Raw genomic sequence first — 20287 nt, forward strand, 5'->3', positions numbered from 1 at the left:
GGCGTGAGCTGGGATCGAACCAAGGACCCCAAGCACCAGAACTGAACGTTCTATCACTGAGCCACCGTGAGCCCCCTATAGCCAGTTTTAGATTACAGCTTTGGAATCGATTTACAAACAAAGTATAACATCGTGCGCAGATGTTATTAGCTCAATGAATTCGTTATTGAACTGTACGGAAGTTTTGTCAGGTCAAAAGTTAGTTCTTTCGTCGCAAGTAAGAGACGTTGCTGTGCCTATCATGTGATTAGTTTCGTAAGATTTCAAGTTTATCGTCGAGTTTACTGTCCGTGATAGAACCGGTGGTTGACGCACGCTTTTTCATAGGATGAAAACAGGTCGGATATGAATATAACCTTCTGCATAGTTCCTCAACAGCATAAGCATTCATGTAGACAATTTCATTGGTGATAATTCTACATTGTAAACGAATTCTTTTACTTTTGATACTCGACAAATACCTGAGATCGTTAGAGATGGGACCTCGATATTGTCGCTAGAGTTCAGTCTATAGTACTTGGTGGCAAGGGGAATGAAAAGAATAGAGAAATTTTTATATAATTGGAAAGAAACATAGATTATCTTGGATATGATAAACGTTACCAAAGTAGACAAGTAACTACATTAAAAAAAGAGCACTTTTGTATGTTTAAACAATTCAAAAGAATAAATATACGTACTTTATGGAGATTCAGATGTTTTTCACAGTCTTCCATTTTCTCTCTCAATGCAGTCTTCGCTTCTTCCTGAGTTTCTTTGACCAATTTGTACTGTGTGTAACGGGTATAGAGAGTATAAAGCGGATGGGATTGGTTAGCTTCTGCCTCCTTCAGCAGAGCCATCTGTTGGTGAAAGTCTTGTAAACTCTCTTCTGTTGCCTTTAATTGACCCTGACAATCCATCCAACGTTTCAGTTGAGACACCAAATTTGGAATAGCTTTCAAAATGTCATCTCTGAAAAGGAAAAATAAAACTGAGACTAGTAGGAAATTAATATAATGAACATGAAATTTCTCAAGTTTATTTTTAAAAAATATATTTATTTTACTGAAATATTTTACCGATATACAAGAACCGGAAATTTCTCTTGGCATGATGATCGAAGAAAAATAAAGCTCAAGAATCACAATGGAAGAAAAATGGATCCTATTACAGACTCCCGAATTCTGATATAGCAAGCGTGGGAAAATTTATAGAACGACTGACCACCGTTCAAGTTCGACAGATACCACAGAAAAGACGTTCGATAATTGTAAATTCTTGCATGGTTGGACAACTCAGTTAAATGGTGACCACTTCATAAACAGCGCCCAACACGTACAACTTTCCCCCCCAAAATGTATTTATCCATTATCCTTTTAGTGAGTAATCAAATTACATACTATGCCATTTAAAATCCTCGGATGAGCCCCAGAGCCTAATGATTGAAGACCCTGTGGGTCACGTAGAGTGCTTCATTCGATACGTTCTGACATTTTTCTATCTTACGTTTTGTTTCATCGAACCGTTTGTTATCTATAACCATTGGATGTTTCACCTGAACATCTCTGCATGAGGGCTGTCCAGAAAGTAGCAGACGTTTTGGCCTATCGCAGCAGCGGGCGGGGCTAGAGTCGCCATCTTGGTGTCAGAACGTTGCTACACTCAGTACGCATCCAGCTGTGGCAGTGAGAGGACTGAGACGCTCTTACTGTGCTTTCTGTGAAGTGTTACAATGTGCGTTGCAATAGAAAATCCTGCTTCTTGTGAGGTGCGTTCTGTGATTAAGATTTTGTATCAGAGAGGTATTGTGAAACACTGAGAAAATTAAGGCGCGCGATTCACGCACGTCTCCACATGATCAAGCGTACTCGAGAGCACTTGGATGGTTTTGGATGGGAGATGTTCGATCATCCACCATACATCCCGGATTTGGCGCCGAGCGACTACCATCTCTACCCAGGGATGAAAACATGGCTCGGTACACAACGCTTTAATACTGACGCTGAACAGCATGCCGGTGGTTGAAATCGCAGGCGGCATTTTTCTACCGCGACGGTATTGAAAAGCTTGTGCCACGAAGTGCCTTAACTTGCATGGCGATTATGTGGAAAAATAGCTTAAGAGTGTACCTTTCAAATGTACGTAATACAATTTGGTTTGTTCCTTATGTTACTTTTTTTTTTTTAATCAAAACGTGTTAGTTTTTGGACATCCCTCGTATATATAAATAAATTGCAGCAATAAATTTCAGTGTATGATGATTTATTTTAAAGCGCAAACTTGCAATTTCTAAAGGTGTATATTTTGTTTGGATGTAAATATGAGATTTTTCTGGAGAATTTTACATTGCTTATAAAACTAATATATTGATGATCACAGCTCCATTAAAAAAAAAAAAAAAAAAAAAGTCATTTCACTCTTGAGTAAAAACCTCGAAACTGTCATTACCTATTACCGAACCAGTCAGCCTTCATCTCTGCTACCCGTACAGAAAACATAGAACATGTAAGCTCCTTCTCTAGCTCTTTACGACTCTGCTTTGTCTCCATAGCAACTGCCTGCCCACCTCCATACACAGCACCTATAAAGAGAGAAAGATGTTAGAATCAATAATTGGCGTACAAGTAAATATTTATACAGGAGACAGATATTTGTTCATTTGTCACTACTCATTTATTTACAAGTACGTACATTCATCAACGTATAATTATTTCCAAATGACTGATTGATTGATTGGGAGGAAGAATGGAAATATCAGCAGCGTGGACATTTGTTACCGTAACGGGGCAGAAAACTGACCAAATATGTCAAAATTCTCTGTGGATTGACAAAATACGAAGCAAAATTATATAAACCGCTGCGAGGTTAAGACGACAAAACCAAGGTTAAAATAATAAATAGTTAAACTAAAACAGATAACAACAATATACAGAGTGTATCAAAAAGGACGTTACAACTTTGGAAACTCATATTGATTTATTCATTTATCTTACAGATATGGTTTTGATGTCATTTTGTAGCAAAATACATCAAGTTTTGACTCACGTAGTACACTAGTTCTGAAACAAGCCATCGCAAGCGCTAGCGGCAGTTGCAGCAAAGATGGCTGCGTTTACTGATCCCAAGCGTGCTAGCTGTGTTTTAGATTGAAGAATCCGAGTCTATGACAACTCTCGAACGTCATTTTCGTACAAAGTATGGTAAAATATCCTCCTAGTAGGCCTACTATTTATCAATGGCATGAGTGTTTTATTGAAACTGGATGTTCGGTAAGACACAACAAATCTTCAGGTCGTCCTCGCACGTCTAAAGACGTTGTAAAGCAAGTGAGACAAAGCTTTTTGAATAATCCAACAAAATTAACCCGGCGTGATTCTTGACAGCTGGGCGTCCCACACATGACAGTTTAGCGTGTTTGTTTCACCTTTACCGGCTTCTCTACCTCAGAGCTAGCGTACCTTGCAGTTGAACAAGTCACACCTGACATGCTGCACCGGGTTTGGCAAGAGATAGACTTCAGATAGGATGTGTGCCGCATCACCAAGGGAAGTCACATTGAATCTCTTTAGTAAATGGTTAAAAAAAACAACAAAAAAACGACGTATTTTGTTACAAAGTAACACTAAAACCATATCTGTAAGCTAAATAAATAAAACAATATGAATTTTCCTTCCAAGTTGTAAAATCTTTTTTCATACACCCTGTATAGAGAAAAAATGTAATAGAAAAATAAAATAATGAGCGAAGACAATAACACGAGCAACAGAAACCAAGTCATCCCTCAATGCACGGGAAAGAGTATTCGGCAGTTCCAGACGTTCTCCGAGATCTGAGTATTTAGGACATTCTACAAAAATGTGACAAATTCTCAGCGGGATGATACAGTCCTCACAACACAGACGGTGAAGTTTGTGAAATAAGTAAGCATGTGTTCGACGAGTGAACCCCATATGCAAACGCTCCTCAAGTACTTAATCTTTTGCAGACATTACCATGTTCCAGCCGCAACGTCCTAAAAAAAAAAAAGGCTTCACACCGTGTAGTTTATTTTTGTTGTGTCTGGTTCCAAGTTACTTTGGTCATCCATGCCAAAGGCGCGTAGTCTAAACAACGTAACTGAGATTATTATCGTTCCTCGACTGATAACCCATGCACTGCTCGGGACTGAATCCGGGGTCTAAATGGGATACGTGGATTTGAATATTCGTTAACAGTTAACATATGAGACTGATGTACTCTTCTCTTATGCTCGTCAAAAATAGGGGCAAGGATTCAATCGACCACGACAAAAACTCTCTAAGCAATTGTTTATAAATATACAAAATTGTTTCACAAACTGGCAAACCACACATCTCAGTGCTGTCTTAAAAGCATTGTGGGGAAACCAGTATGCTGGGCTCTTACGACAATTACTCACAGAAGTAAAATATAAATGGGCTACATGCACCACATCCTACATAGATTAGCATGAGGCCTCTGTTTTTTTGACAGCCTCGAGCAAGTGCCCACTCCAATGTGTTAAGACGACCTTAACTCATCTTAATGTTCCTCTAAATCGTCCGATTTGAATTTCATCGAGCTAATGCGGAAGAAAATGTCAGAAAAAAAAAAAGAATAAAGTTGCCGAAACCTTCATTTAGTTCGAATAAAGGTGTAAGAATATTCCTCACTATCGACAAATTTCTGAACTTCATATCTCATATATACCAACAAATTTCTGAACTTCATATATCATACATACCAATCTGTGATTGACGCTGACGATTTTGCAACAAAGCACGAGAACCAAAAGGATTTGGAGTATTTGCATAGGTATTTCATAATCGTTTCGGTTGTTTCTGTACAATTCTTAGTGATTTTTCAAAATGTTTAATAAAGAAAGCATTAACCCCTTTAGGATCCCATGGTACAATTTGTACCATACGGGTGTTTCATGGTACATTGCGTTATTTCTCTTCTATTTGAGCTTTTTCGTCCGTTTTTTTTTCCAAGTCCAGAGGCCTTGTAGAAGACATTACGTATGGTTTCAGACTGTAATGCGTCCAGACATAGGAGGTGATGACGTCATAAGTCAAAAATTTATTTTCTCATTTTCTAAGCCTATGTTCAATATTTTTTGGCGGGCTTATTTTTCTACGTAGAAGATTGAAATTTTGCACAAACATTCAGTCCACCGAGTAGTATTTACCAGATTTTTTGTTCCGATGTCATCGCTAAAACAGGGGGGGGGGGAGAACCAAAGGGGCAAAGGGGTAAAAAAAAAGGGATTTTTAACCCCCAAAATCCCGTTTTTCGTAATTTTCCCGCCTTACATACATGATAGGACCACGTGAGTCATACCGTCTGAAAGGCAGTTTCATTTTGAAAAGAACGTCGGTCGAATTATTATTCTAGGGTAATTAGGGCCGTCTCAGTGAATTTTTATCCAAATATACTTCTGTATAGGGTAAAAGTGGGGCATGGTAGGGAAATTTTTCCTGGCGGGCCTATTTTTTCACGTAGAAGATTGAAATTTTGCACAGACATTCAGTCCACCGAGTAGTATTTACCAGAAGTTTTTTTTTTCCGATTTCTGCGTAAAAACAGGGGGTCCAGAGGGGCAAAAGTTGAAAAAAGGGAAATTTTGCCCCAAAAATCCCTTTTTTCAGGAATTTCCCGCCTTAGATACATGATGGAGACATGTGAATGGTACCGCCTGAAAGACAGTTCTATTCTGAAGAGAATGATTGGCGGATTATAGTCCCAGGGTAATTAGGGATGTCTCAGGAATTTTTTTCGCTGAGATCATAGTGTTTTATGGTACTTTGGGGCATTGTGGGAATTTTTGGTACAAATTCTCTCGCCCTTACTATTCAAGATAGAAACTTGAAATTTGGCACACACAGTCAGTATACCAAGTACTATTTATCAGATTTTTTTGAGATGGTTACGATCACACAGGGGGGGGGTCCAGGGGGGCCAAAGTTCAAGAAAAAATTTTTCCCTCCGAAATTTTCACTTTGACACTTTTTCCCCGCTTCTGGTATATGGTATGGGGATGCAAGTGATACCATTTGAAAGCCAGCTTTATTCTGAAGAGAACGAGGTATGGACCATGATCCTAGGATAAATAGTGACGATGCAGTAGCTGCTTGACTGAAAGTCTAAAAAATAGCCCAAAATGCCAGGATCCTAAAAGGGTTAAAGAAACATTATATTTTTGACCGGTGAGCTTCGAATATCGGGATACTGCTAATATCCTTCCCGATATACAAGATGAGTTTCCCCTCTTTCTATTACTGAATCATCCAGTAAGGCTTTTATTCCAGTTTTGGTTATGATTATCTACATTTGATATTGACGTTGATATATAGGATAGCTTGAAATAGTTGTTCTTATTGAATAGCTTGGAATATTCAATATATATAGGGTGATTCTTTATACGGTTTACAACTTCAGTCAGTTATAATTCTTTTTTGGAACCACATACAGACTTGGTTTACGTTATTATACTGCAAAACACTTCAAGTTTGACTTACGTAGTGAGTACTTACGGAGTTTACCACATGCGGCGCCACCGGTCAGTCGTTGCAAATGGAGAATTTCACTGGTGTGGAAAGATCTAAGTGCGTGTTTTGGTTTGAAGAAACGAAGTCAGCAACGAGCGTAGAGCGTAAGTTTCGCACACACGGCAAGTAACTACCCAGCAGACCAACAGTGTACAAATGGCACCAGACATTTCTTGAAACAGATTGTTCTGTGCGACACACAAAGGCTCCAGGGCGCTCATCCGTGACTAACGATGTGGTGGAAGCAGTTAGGGAGAGTTCTGTTCAGGAGCGTCATTTCAGATTTAGCTGGGAAGGGGGGGAGCAAGACCCCTTTATATGCATCAAATTTCGCGTTTTTCACTGATTTACTACTACTCTATTGATAAAATCTATATACATCTCAAACTCAGGGGGACAAATGCACCTCCCTGCCCACCCTAAATGACGTTCCTGGTTTTGTTCGCAATTCTCGAAAATCCACACAACGTGCAGATACAAGAAACTGGTATCCCTCAGACCACTGTTTGGCATGTATAACGTAAAAATTTGTCCATGAAGCCATACAGACTGTCCTTGGTTCAAGTAGTGAGTGAAGCGGATAAACATACCTGACATGAATTCTGTGTTACCATATTGGATCGCATTACTGGTCATTCTTGAACACACCTTTTGATGTACTGAAACATTAGCAAAGTTGCCAATTCAGTGTGTTAATTTATGAAAACTACGACTTCCCTAGTTCCCCCTTACAGAGGCCTCATTCGATTAGCTATCGGTGGAAATGAAAAATTCTTTTTTCTGCTCCATAGTTTTCAAGCTACTCCAACTAAACAATCTGAAAATTAACGACAGAACATCCATACGTATGAGTTATGAGTCAATTTACATATTTTGCACAAAAAACCTTCGGTTACATCTGGCAACACTGTGTGGTTCCTAGTGTACTTCAATTGTTGCTTTCTAGTTTAAAAATATATGCATAAACAAGGCTTCATTTTGGTATAACCTTATTCGTGTATCACTTCAGGTTCAAAAGTTCTACTATCCCAAACTCCGGGTTGCATTATATATCGGACACCCTGTATATATATAGGGTGGAAGGGAACAAGACCGAAAAACTTCGGGATGTGATTCTAGATCTAAAAACAAGGGGGAAAAGTTCAAATAAATATATGCCCAACACGGCGGCGTTTTCGAGCAGCAGGCGAACGCGCAAATGGGGATTTCCCATTGCAGCGTCGGGGAGTAATGTATACGACAGAACACAATACGAACGAGATGGTTTGTTGGACCGACGGTGACGCAAGGATGGTATCGCTCCTGGAAATGTTAGTAGGGTATGGCTGTCTTTACCTTCTTTTCACCCGACGTCAATATCTCTAACTGTTCGGCAGATATTGCACTTAAAGGAGGCCGGCGAAACGTCGCACGTCTGCTGCTCGAAAACGCCACCGCGTTGGACGTATGTTTATTTGAATTATTTTCCTTGTTTGTAATTGTAGAATCACCTCCGGAAGTTTTTCGTCTTGTTCCCTTACACCCTATATACACTACGTGATCAAAAGTATCCGGGTACCCCCACAATCATACGTTTTTCATATTAGGTGCATTGTGCTGCCACCTTCTGCCAGGTACTCATTATCAGCGACCTCTAGTCATTAGACATCGTGAGAAAGCAGAATGGGGCGCTCCGCGGAACTCACGGACTTCGAACGTGGTCAGGTGATTGGGCGTCACTTGTGTCAGAAGTCTGTACGTGAGATTTCCACTCTCCTAAACATCCCTAGGTCCACTGTGTCTGATGTGATACTGAAGTGGAAGCGTGAAGAGACACGTACAGCACAAAAGCGTACAGGCCGACCTCGTCTGTTGACTGACAGAGACTGCCGACAGTTGAAGAGGGTCGTAAAGTTTAATAGGCGGACATCTATCCAGACCATCACACAGGAATTCCGAACTGCATCAGGATCCACTTCAAGTACTATGACAGTTAAGCGAGAGGTGAGAAAACTAGGGTTTCATGGTCGAGCGGCTGCTCATAAGCCACACATCACGCAGGTAAATGGCAAACGACGCCTCACGTGGTGTAAGGAGCGTAAACATTGGACGATTGAACAGTGGAAAAACGTTGTGTGGAGTGACGAATCACGGTACACAATGTGGCGATCCGATGGCAGGGTGTGGGTATGGCGATTGCCCGGTGAACGTTATCTGTCAGCGTGTGTAGTGCCAACAGTAAAATTCAGAGGTGGTGGTGTTATGGTGTGGTCGTTTTTTTTTTTTTTTTTTTTTTGGAGGGGACTTGCACCCCTTGTTGTTTTGCGTGGCACTCGCACAGCGCAGGCCCACATTGATGTTTTAAACACCTTCTTGCTTCCCACTTTGAAGGACAATTCGGGGATGGCGATTGCATCTTTCAACAAGATCGAGCACCTGTTCATACTGGACGGTCTGTGGCGGAGTGGTTACACGACCATAACATCCCTGTAATGGATTGGCTTGCACAGAGTCCTGACTTGAATCCTGTAGAACACCTTTGGGATGTTTTGGAACGCCGACTTCGTGCCAGGCCTTACCGACCTACATCGATATCTCTCCTCAGTTCAGCACTCCGTGAAGAATGGGCTGCCATTCCCCAAGAAACCTTCCAGCACCTGGTTGAAAGTATGCCTGCGAGAGTGGAAGCTGTCATCAAGGCTAAGGGTGGGCCAACACCATATTGAATTCCAGCAGTTCCGATGAAGGGCGCCACGAACTTATAATTCATTTTCAGCCAGGTGTCCGGATATACACTTTTGATCACATAGTGTATATATAGGCTATGAGAGAGAGAGAGAGAGAGAGAGAGAGAGAGAGAGAGAGAGAGAGAGAGAGAGAGAGAGAGAGAGAGAACTTAATTGGAGATCATACTCATCTTGAATGTTATTTTTCTTAAAATGCTTTGCTATATAAAACAACAGCTGCTGTTTAAGTAAATTTAACAATTTTAAATCAACAACAATACGTCAAATGAAAAAAAAAAAAACTGAAAATGTGTTTTATAATTCGATAGATATTTGAACATTTCCTGTGCACTTAATCCCATCAGGTGGTATAAAGCGAACTTTGCGTGGGTTTACGAGATTAAGACCTTTTGATCCTCTTCGGTAGACACTTTTCAAATAACTGAAGTTTGTAATGTCATAGACTGAATAAAAACAGGAAGAAGAGGCTATTTTCTTTCACAATATCGTAGTCGGACGAACAACCATTGTTGATACTTAGCAAATAATTGACGAAGCCTGATTAATCATGTAAAAATTTAGGTCATGCAAACACAAGGCATGAAAGCTGCACCTCCCACTTAGACATCGCCGACAGAAAAAAAAAGAAAACTAAGTGTTTCGTTTGAGTGCTACCGCTACTCATCATTTCAATATCACACATATGACGATGTTTAGACTACGGCTTTCCATTTTTAGCTCAGCTTTTCACATTGATATATTGAGTTTCTGTCAAAATGGGAAAACAGAGTATCCTCCGTTCATGAATTACCACATTAAACATATATGATTTTCTCTCTCTCTCTCTCTCTCTCTCTCTCTCTCACTCACTCACACACACACACACACACACACACACACACACACACACACACACAGGGTTATTCAAAAAGATGGAGCAGATTTAAAATATTTATTTCTAATGAACGACAATAGATAAAGACACATACGATACATACTGAAGAAAACGTTCTGTGTATATCAGGATCCGTGCAGCTGATGCTATTCTGACCACGTGCGTTACCACGTCTGCGGTTTTATCATGCGCAGCAAGTTAGAACACCGAGTGAACGTGAAATTTTGTGTGCAACTGGGCAAGTCCGCCACAACGAGTTTGACATGATTCAGGAAGTGTACGGCGATGCTGCAATGAATTGTTTGCCGAACGTCCTCCCTCAGATGGGTTACATGCGTAGGATCGAAACTGCGTAGCGTCGAAACTGCGTACGATCGAAACTGCGTACGATCGAAACTGCGTACGACCGAAACTGCGTACGATCGAAACTGCGTACGATCGAAACTGCGTACGATCGAAACTAAAACCGGCGTAGGATCGAAAACAGATAAGGTCATATGATCAAGCAATAAAAAAACAATTATTTTATAATCACAGAATATTAAGTAATAGTAATTTTTTGAAGTTATATAGGGAAAAACCGGAGTAGGATCAAAACTGTATACGACCGAAACTGCGTAGCGTCGAAACTGCGTAGGATCGAAACTGCGTAGCGTCGAAACTGCGTAGGATCGAAACTGCGTACGATCGAAACTGCGTACGGTCGAAACTGCGTAGCATCGAAACTGCATAGAAACGAAACTGACAAATAAAATAGTGACAAATATAATTAAATAATCATACAGGGGTGTACCCAGGAAGTTTTTCTTGGGGGACTATGACTTATTCAGGAGGACCAAAAAAGCTAAGTCTTGTCACAGCAGGGAGAAATGAGAAGCCTACCCCCAAAAGCCACTACTTCTGATCAAGTTGGCAAATTCCTTGTTCAGAAGATTGCCGTTAAGTTCAATTGACTTAGCTTAACATTTTCTTAGTTACCTAGTTGCTGTGAATTGTCACTTCTTTTATAGACTTTGCAGGTGGCACAATCGAAGGTTCATGTAATTAGTTCAAGTTTTTGCTAGTTTGGGCTTCGTCCCAAATTTACTAACTTCCAGGGTTGTTTTGTTTAAAACAAAATATTTAAAACAAATGATTAAAACCTTTTTTTTAAACAATTGATTTTGTTTAAAACAAATTTTGTTTATGTTTTAAACATTTTGTTTTAAACACGTGTATTTTGAAGACTTGTCTTAAACATATGTTTATTTGCATTTTATTTTATGTTCGTAAAAAAAAAAAAAAAAAATCTTCCAGAGCAAGAGAACTGTCCAAAAGTGCTCCCCAATCAGAAGACTATTTTCTTCCCATGTGAATGGTTTGATTTCTCGTGGCTACAGCAGGTCAATGTGGTGATCAACAATTTATTTTGTCTCTTTTCCTCCTTATTTTTAACGTATATTGTATTGTTTAAATGCTTCTCAGTTAACTTGCGAGAAAGTGTCGTAATCGAAGGTTGGACTACTTATAGAACTGATATTAAAAAATAAATAAAATAATTATCACGGAAACAAACTGTTGTGTTGTATTCATTGCGACGTTGAGGTTCTGAAATTAAAATATCGCAAGCATTCGTTTGTACAGTACATGTTAGTTCTGTCTTCGTACAACATGGAATCGTTTAACATGGGTTATACGTGAAGAAAAGGACATGATTTGGTACAAATTTATTAGAGTAACTCAAACTCAATCAGGTAAGTAAACGATCAAACGAGTTTGTTGCAAAACGTGTAAGAAAGAAATGGGTGGTTTAGTTCCAAGAACGAAAATCATTATGAAAAATACAATGCTTGGTAAAAATGGAAACCCAAACAAATGGTAAAAATGTTGATCCGAAAATTGCTTCTGATGAATCTAACGTCAGTGGTGTGGCTGAGATGCAACTGGAAACTTCAGGTAACAATTAATTTTGTATCAACAATATCTTTTACATTATATTATGAAAATTTTATTTCGTACCTCTTCCCCACCACAGTTCTAAATTTTCTTTGAAACTTTACAACTTGGCATAGCTTGTATGAAGAGACCAGGTGAGAAACGCAAGGTATGGCAGTCGATCGTGTAACTAACCAAGTGTGATACTTATTATAACGTTAGTGCTGAACGTCAAGGTCTGGGACAATTTGATCTCAATTTGTTTGTTTGTATGTATGTACCACGCTACAGGGTGCAATATTCAGTCTTTTAACATTAATTTTTGAGGATAGAGACACGAGGCGTCAGAATTTGCTGTATAGATTTTGACTGCGATCCCACGTAAAATTTCAAAATTAGTGGGTCAGATCCCACTTTAAACAAAAAGCCCTGTCTCATATAGCCTTGCTACTGATGCAAGTTGTAATCAATCAAACTAAACAAACTAATTTTATATGTTTCGAACAAACTTGGGTTGCAGGATAAATTTGGCTTCAACTCAACATTTAGAGCACAAGGGATCCAAGTTCATTTTCAGAAAGGTTCACTTTTGCTCAGCAAACGTAATATCTTCGTAGCATAGGGTATGAAATAAATGAAACAAAAACCACGGGAAAGCGTATGGACTAGAGTTTCATAGGACAACCGCTAGACAAGTGCGTTGACGGAATGGGGAGGAGGGCTAATTTTCCCTTCCCCCTCCTTGCTCATACATTTAAGATATTAACATTATACTTGTATTGTGTATGTTGCAGCGTTGGAATGATTAACAAGTCAAGCTCCGAATGTCATAGTCAATGATGCATAATTACGTTACATAAATGCAGAATGTGTCCAAAAGAATACATCGACGTAAAATGTCATATTTTCACAACCACGAATCCGAGATGAAAGAAAGAAAAACTACCTGAAAAAAAGGAATCTAGAATTTTGTATGATTGCCGCTAGATAGGGGCGTTCGTTTAGAAATCATCCGTCTTCTACCCTAAATTTCAGATTTTTGGGGCAGTAATGCAGATTTAGAAACATTTTGCTTAGCAAAGTCCAATATTTAAAAATTGAAGTCCTTGCACCGAATAAATACGGATTTTGATCATTGGCTGTAAGGAGCTATAGGCCTATATTGCTTTCTTGTATATTTTTTTTTTTTACCCAAGGATTTCAAAGGTGGCTCTACTTTCGAGTTTCGGGAATGCTTAAAATTCAGGAAATTGGACCTAAGCAACTTCCCAGTTTTAATCATCTGTATGTTCTTCGTATTTATTCGGTGTAATTACCTCAGGCTTATGCTGTTGGACTTTGCTTATCAAAAGATTTCTAAAACTGTCTTACCGTCCCCAAAATCTGAAATGCAGGGTGCGGATGAGGGTGGTTGCCCTCCTGTTCCACTGACGCCCCTACTAGAGGCTGTCATATGAAACTATCCCACGCCTTTTCGCATGGTTTTAGTTACATTTGTTTTGGATTCTTGACTGCGAAGTATTATTTTTTGAAATAGAATTCATTTGCTGAGGAAAACTGAAGTTTATTGAAAATGGATTTGGATATATTGTGCTCTGAACGCCCCAAATATTACCTTTCGTTAATAAATTTTTGACTCAAAAAACAACCAATTACATAGACTTGCAGAAAATATAAAGTTAGCACAATATGAAGTGTGCTTCAAACATTACTTTTCGAAAACGTAGCCCTATTATTATAAAATAATTTTATTAGCACCAGTGTTATGAAATAGTAATCAAATTTTGCAACAAAAATCTCACCCGTCTCCACGAAACGCTAGCTTAGCCCCTAAAGGCATAACTACAAAATTTTTAGAAGCGGTAACTCGAAATGATTTTCTTTATGGTTAAAATAACCGCACAACAGCATTTCTGGTAAAATTCTAGCCCTCATGTAACATGACACCATTTGCATTTGAAATTTCGAATACTAAGCACAGATGTTCGCCATGATGCTTGATAGCACCATCTGGTGTGTCAGACCACTTCCAAGTTTCATCATTCTCTCTCAACCCGTTCTCAACGCACAAGGATGGTGAGGACTTTTGTTTTGCCATGTATATTGATAGATTGTGTGAAACCTCTATAGTTGGTAAATTTTAAAATCTATCTTAAAAGCTTATTATATCCAAGAAAATACTTACTGTATGAGAGTCACTTGCAAGAGGGTGTAATAAAAGGGGTCGTTATATGAAATAAGTTGAGAATTACTAATCTATACGGAAATGTTCTGTACCCAACACTGTGTAGTCTTAAAGAGAATTAAATAAATGAAAAGATCGGTTGAAAGAGCAAAAAGTCTTAATAAATACGTGATTACACGATTTTGAAATATGTTTAAAATCATATTTTAAACTGTTCAAAATGTTTAAAACATGTACTTTTTCGTGTGTGTTTTAAAACATCTTTAAAACATTTTAAACACTTTTTTCATGTTTTAAACACGCGTTTTGTTCTTTTTTTTATATAAAAAAAACTGTATTTTTTCCAACCCTGCTAACTTTTGACCAAGTTGGAAAATTAGAATGCGTTGTTGCCAATATTTACTTAAAAGACTTCCGTTTCTTTCAATTGACATTTGGATTAGCATTTTCTTACTTACCCAGTTGCTGTGATTTTCAATTTCTTTATGAACTTGGCAATTGGCACAATTGAATGTTTATATAATCAGTTTAGTTTTAAGTAGGTGGGAATTTGTCGCCAGATACAAAATTTCTCATCTTACGGCCTCGCGCCTCATAAACCTACTAACATACCAAAATTCCTAGTTTTTATTCCGATTTCAATTACGGTACCTAAAATATGAGATTTTGTACATCCAAAAAGTCTATTTAAATTACACAGTTTTTTGTCTCTTTAAAGCTGCTAAAATTGGAAAATATTCACTTTGGAAATTTTCTATATAGTCCCAGGAGGCTAAAAACTTTGCCAAATTTAATCGTTGTAGTTCTACTGGAAGTGCCTATACTGTAAAAAATCGTTGTATTATTTCAACGACATGCCTATGTGTTAGCACGATTGTGTTAAAATATAACACAAATAAGTGGTTAGAACAACTCACTCTCCGTTTGGAGTTGTGTGTCAAATGCCGCTAGTTGAAATGACACACAGCCTGTGTGCTAAATTAACACAAGTGTAGAATCTTCGGTGTTGTTTTCTGCGTGATTGCCAAATATGTTGGGTATCTAATTATAAAGGCTTATGAACTGAAGTTACAGGCAAACACAGTAGAAAGAAATACTTAAACAAATCCAAGTATACGCAAAATTTCAAACTACAAATCGCGCGATGTGTTTTCAATTGTTTTACAAAATGTTTCTGAAGAAACCCTAACAGCACAAGATGTGCTAGGCATGCACCATTTAGGTGTTCTAAATTCATCTCCCACATTTGATGCATTTATTGCTTCTTTTTCAAAGCGGTTGTGTACTAGAAGCAACAAACGCATCAACTTTATTAGATGGCAACTGGCGCCGATCATTTGAAAGTGAATATGGAAGAACTATAAAATAAAGTAAATAGACAGTCGTCATTTTGTTATAAAATTAGGTCTACATGGCGAGCAGATTTTATCCCGAACGGTTATCGTCGAATATACGCGGGTTAAAGGAGCACTCTGATTAGCCAAATTCAAAAGACCTTAAGATTTTATCCCTCTACAAGAGACGGTTTCTTCATCGCATCCGTGGCCAAATCGGAAGAGCACGCGGCTAGTAATTGAAAGGTTGGTGGTTCCTGCCCCTCCCTTCTACAATTTTTCGGTGGCTTGATGAATTCAGAAGAGGCCGGACATAGCTTAAAGATGAAGAGAGAGCTGGACGTCCGGTAACAGCTGTGTCAGATGAAAACATTGCCGATGTGAAACAAATGATTCGAGAAAATCCTCGAACAACTTTCAAGGATATTGAATCTACAGTGAACGTTGGATTGCCAGCCAGAACAAAAATTCTTCATGATCATCTTCGGCTCAGGAAGGTTTCATCTCGTTGGGTGCCTCACACTTTGACTGAACAGCAGAAACGCATGCGTGTGGAATGGTGTGAAGAAATGCTTGCAAGATTTGATGGAGGCAATTCTCGACACGTCTCTGACATAGTTACTGGTGATGAGACTTGGATCTATCAATTTCACCCTGAAAATATACGCCAGTCTACAGTTTGGATATTTCCAGACGAAAATCCACCAATGAAAGTGAAGCGACCGCGATGTGGGGGAAGAAGATGGTCGCAACTTTCTTCTCCAAATCTGGCCATGTTGCAACTGTTCCACTTGAAGAACAAAGGACTGTTACTGTTCAGTGGCACACCACTGTTTACCTAACACAAGTGTCCAAGAACTTCCATCCAGAAGCTTCCAGAAGCTTCGGGAACGGCGTCCAAGAACTGGATTGCGTGGGATCCTGCTTCATCATGACAACGCGTCCGCACACACGGCCAACATCACAATTCAGTTTTTAGAATCTACGGAGGTCAAACTTATGACTCATCCGCCGTATAGCTTTGACCTCGCCCCGTGTGATTTTTTTTATATTCCCCAGGATCAAAGGTCGCATGCGTGGGAAGAGATTTTGCAGCCCTGAAGAAGCTGTAGTGGCTTACGAGAATGAACTTTCAAAACTTGAAGAAAAATACTGTCAACACTGCTTCCAAGAGTGGTTTTCAAGGATGCAAAAATGTATACAGTGTAATGGTGAATATTTTGAGAAAATGTAAGTGTCAAATTGATTTTAAGTATGTAAGTTATTTCACATCTCAAAACTTTCGTAGTGACCCTCATATATTAGGGTGGGCCGAAAAAATATTTTTTTTCCTTTGTTTGAAACGCTATACTGCGGAAAACTTGCCCCTATTGTAGATAAATAAAATCCAAAAGAAATATGTCTTTTTTTTACGTCTGGCGGTAGCGTAACGACCCTAAACCTTGAAAAAAATATACGATTTTCGTAACTTTTCCAATACATGGAGAAAATTCAGATAACTTCTATAACAAGTTCTTATAGTCATATTTCAATAGAGAAAATTATAGAAAAGATAAATAAATGTATAAGGAATACATTTTACAATTTATTAGCAGCTTATTACACTTATAAAAACACTTAAAAAAAGACAAATTTCCATTGAAATAGACATTTTTCCTGATTGTGTAATACTTAAGTTTGTAATGTAATACAGTCTTTTACTTGCCTTTAGTTCCTTTTGTTAGTTTGAAAAATGATTTGCTTGAAAACTTGGCATTAAATATCTTATAAAACCATCCCTGGAATCGAAACCGACACCTTTTTGTGACGGCTCAGTTTCCAGCTACACGCATCGTTCTAATACTTTGGTGTGACACGGGAATTTATCAAAGTTCCACTCAGCCGCTGTTTCACCTGATTGGACCTTACAAGGGACATCACCCAATTGTCCGGCTCCGATTTCAATGAAATTTTTATTGCTGATAGAGGACATGTATTCATTACTTGTGATGACAGAAATTTTTGCCATGGTGCATGTTTTCTATTTTTTAATAATTTTTAAAGGTTGTGATGTGGTTAATAGAAATTACTGCAGAAGTCCCTTACTACCCTTTGTAAAAGGAGTGTTAATGAAAGAACAACCATGTAGATACGTATAGGGCATAGGGGGAAGTCGTATGGTACGTATGACCTTGACGGCAGCCATCTTGAAATCTGCCATTTTGAATTAAGGACAAGTTTTTAAAATGGGAATAGGGTAATATGATACATAATTTCGGGCTAGAATTTAATCAGGAAGACAATGGTGAAGTTAGTTTTAAGATGCGCCTATTTGGGGAAAAGTTACAGGCATATTAATTGTTTATACTTACTATGTGCGTAAGTCCCTTACCTCCGCTTCTAACCCACGTATTAATGATAATAAGTGGATAAAGGTTTCGGTAATACATATTATGGCTAGAGGGAAGTGATACGATAAAGGTATCATCAACGGCAGCCATCTTGAAATCCGCCATTTTGAATTAAAGTGAAGTTTTGAAAAATGAAAACCATAGCATGCAGCATCTAATTTTAATAGTAAATTTTCCTGAAAAGCCAATGGTATCATTAATTTTGTTCTGTGGTTAACTAGTATGAATTTGTGACTCTTCTAATGTGCACGAAACATCTACTATTCGATCCTTCAAATTGACAACACTCCTAATTTTCACCGCATGTTTTAAGATTCCAACTGGCACTTTGCAATTGTTGCCATGACTCATGTTTTCTCAATTTATTACAGTTTTTAAGAGTTGCGATTTGTCAGTTCATGAATAGTGTTGGGATAAGCATCCAGCAATCTTTCTGAATTTTGAAGACTTGCCATGTAATTATTAATTTCCTAGGCAGTGTAATCATTTATTTTAACCCAGAGTACAGGAGAAACCTATGGACCTATGTGACGTAAAGAAATACAAATAAAATTATAACAAATTGGTGTTACACAAACTCAAAATTATCATGAAATGTAGCCTACATGTTGCGCAAACGATAAACAGTATTTTTCTTTAAAATAAATACAACTTTACAACTTTAAAGGAACAGCAGCAATGATAGAAAATATCAGAGACATAATATGACTGTTCCCAACACACTGTTTGTACCATGAACAAAATATGAAAACAGGTAACTTGTTTATAAAGAGGTGTAACTTAATCGAGTTCTCGATCAATACTGATTATAAATCTTACAAACATGAACCATCAACAACAATCGCTAGAAAACGAATGACTTTTTTGTCTGACTACCTAAAATATTGCCATAGAAAATAAATAAATATACAATAAACAAATAAATATAAAACAAAACAAAAGACCATTTACACAACAATCATATTTCGTTTTCTTTTTTGAAGTGAATTTTCATTTGATTTCCTGTCTCATCTACTATCCATTACAAGCTACGTCTTCGGTATTACCTGAATGCAAAGTTGGAGTTCTTTCGTTGGGTGATGATTCATATTAGTAAACGAGTTTTTGAAGGGCAGGTATGGGAAATAAATAATTACATTGTCTAGGAAATTAATAATTACATAGCAAGTCTTCAAAATTCAGAAAGATTGCTGGATGCTTATTCATGTACTGACAAATTACAACTCTTAAAAAAATGTAATAAATTGAGAAAACATGAGCCATGGCAACAATTCCAAAGTGCCAGTTGGAATCTTAAAACACGCGGTGAAAATTAGAAGTGTTGTCAGTTTGAAGGATCGAATAATGGACGTTTCGTTCACATTAGAAGAGTCATAAATTCATACTAGTTAACCACAGAACAAAATTAATGATACCATTGGCTTTTCGGGAAAATTTACTATTAAAATTAGGTGCCACATGCTATGGTTTTCATTTTTCAAAACTTCACTTTAATTCAAAATGGCGGATTTCAAGATGGCTGCCGTTGATGATACCTTTATCGTATCACTTCCCTCTAGCCATAATATGTATTACCGAAACCTTTATCCACTTATTATCATTAGTGCGCGGGTTAGAAGCGGAGGTAAGGGACTTACGCACATAGTAAGTATAAACAATTAATATGCCTGTAACTTTTCCCCAAATAGGCGCATCTTAAAACTAACTTCACCATTGTCTTCCTGATTAAATTCTAGCCCGAAATTATGTATCATATTACCCTATTCCCATTTTAAAAACTTGTCCTTAATTCAAAATGGCAGATTTCAAGATGGCTGCCGTCAAGGTCATATGTACCATACGACTTCCCCCTATGCCCTATACGTATCTACATGGTTGTTCTTTCATTAATACTTCGTTTACAAAGGGTAGTAAGGGACTTCTGCAGTAATCTCTATTAACCACATCACAACTTTAAAAAATATTTAAAAAATAGAAAACATGCACCATCGCAAAAATTTCTGTCATCACAAGTAACGAATACATGTCCTCTATCAGCTAGAAAAATTTCATTGAAATCGGAGCCGGACAATTGGGTGATGTCCCTTGTTAGACCAAATCTCGTGATCGGTAAATTTCCGCAGCAAAGGCTGAGGTGAAAGTGTAACAGTGTTCCAGTGAATCATTTCGGTGTAGTCTCTAGCTAGGAAATTGATCTTAGGTAGTTGGAAATTCCTTATTGACTTCCTCTTAGAAGTTAAGTTTCTAGCCTTTGTAATTCTTCTGAACCCTAAGTCTGTTATCCCTTACGTGATCCGGGGTTTTTGGGGTATTTTTTAGACTTTCAGTCAAGCA

At 38.1% G+C, this 20287-nt stretch overlaps 1 protein-coding gene across 2 annotated transcripts in view; it reads right to left on the bottom strand.

Annotated features, from left to right (window-relative positions):
• The window catches only part of nonC (serine/threonine-protein kinase Smg1), a 358879-nt gene that overhangs the window by 141532 nt on the left and 197060 nt on the right, over positions 1-20287 (bottom strand). For both annotated transcript variants that reach the window (XM_081750559.1, XM_081750558.1), the window contains exons 40-41: positions 2431-2563; positions 681-954 (exon numbers count right to left, since the gene is read on the bottom strand). In XM_081750559.1, coding sequence (XP_081606685.1) covers positions 681-954; positions 2431-2563 — 407 coding nt within the window. The remainder of the gene's footprint in view (positions 1-680; positions 955-2430; positions 2564-20287) is intronic.

The sequence above is a fragment of the Thermobia domestica genome, chromosome 3, assembly GCF_964235325.1.
Source record: "Thermobia domestica chromosome 3, izTheDome1.hap1.1, whole genome shotgun sequence".
NCBI lineage: Eukaryota > Metazoa > Arthropoda > Insecta > Zygentoma > Lepismatidae > Thermobia > Thermobia domestica.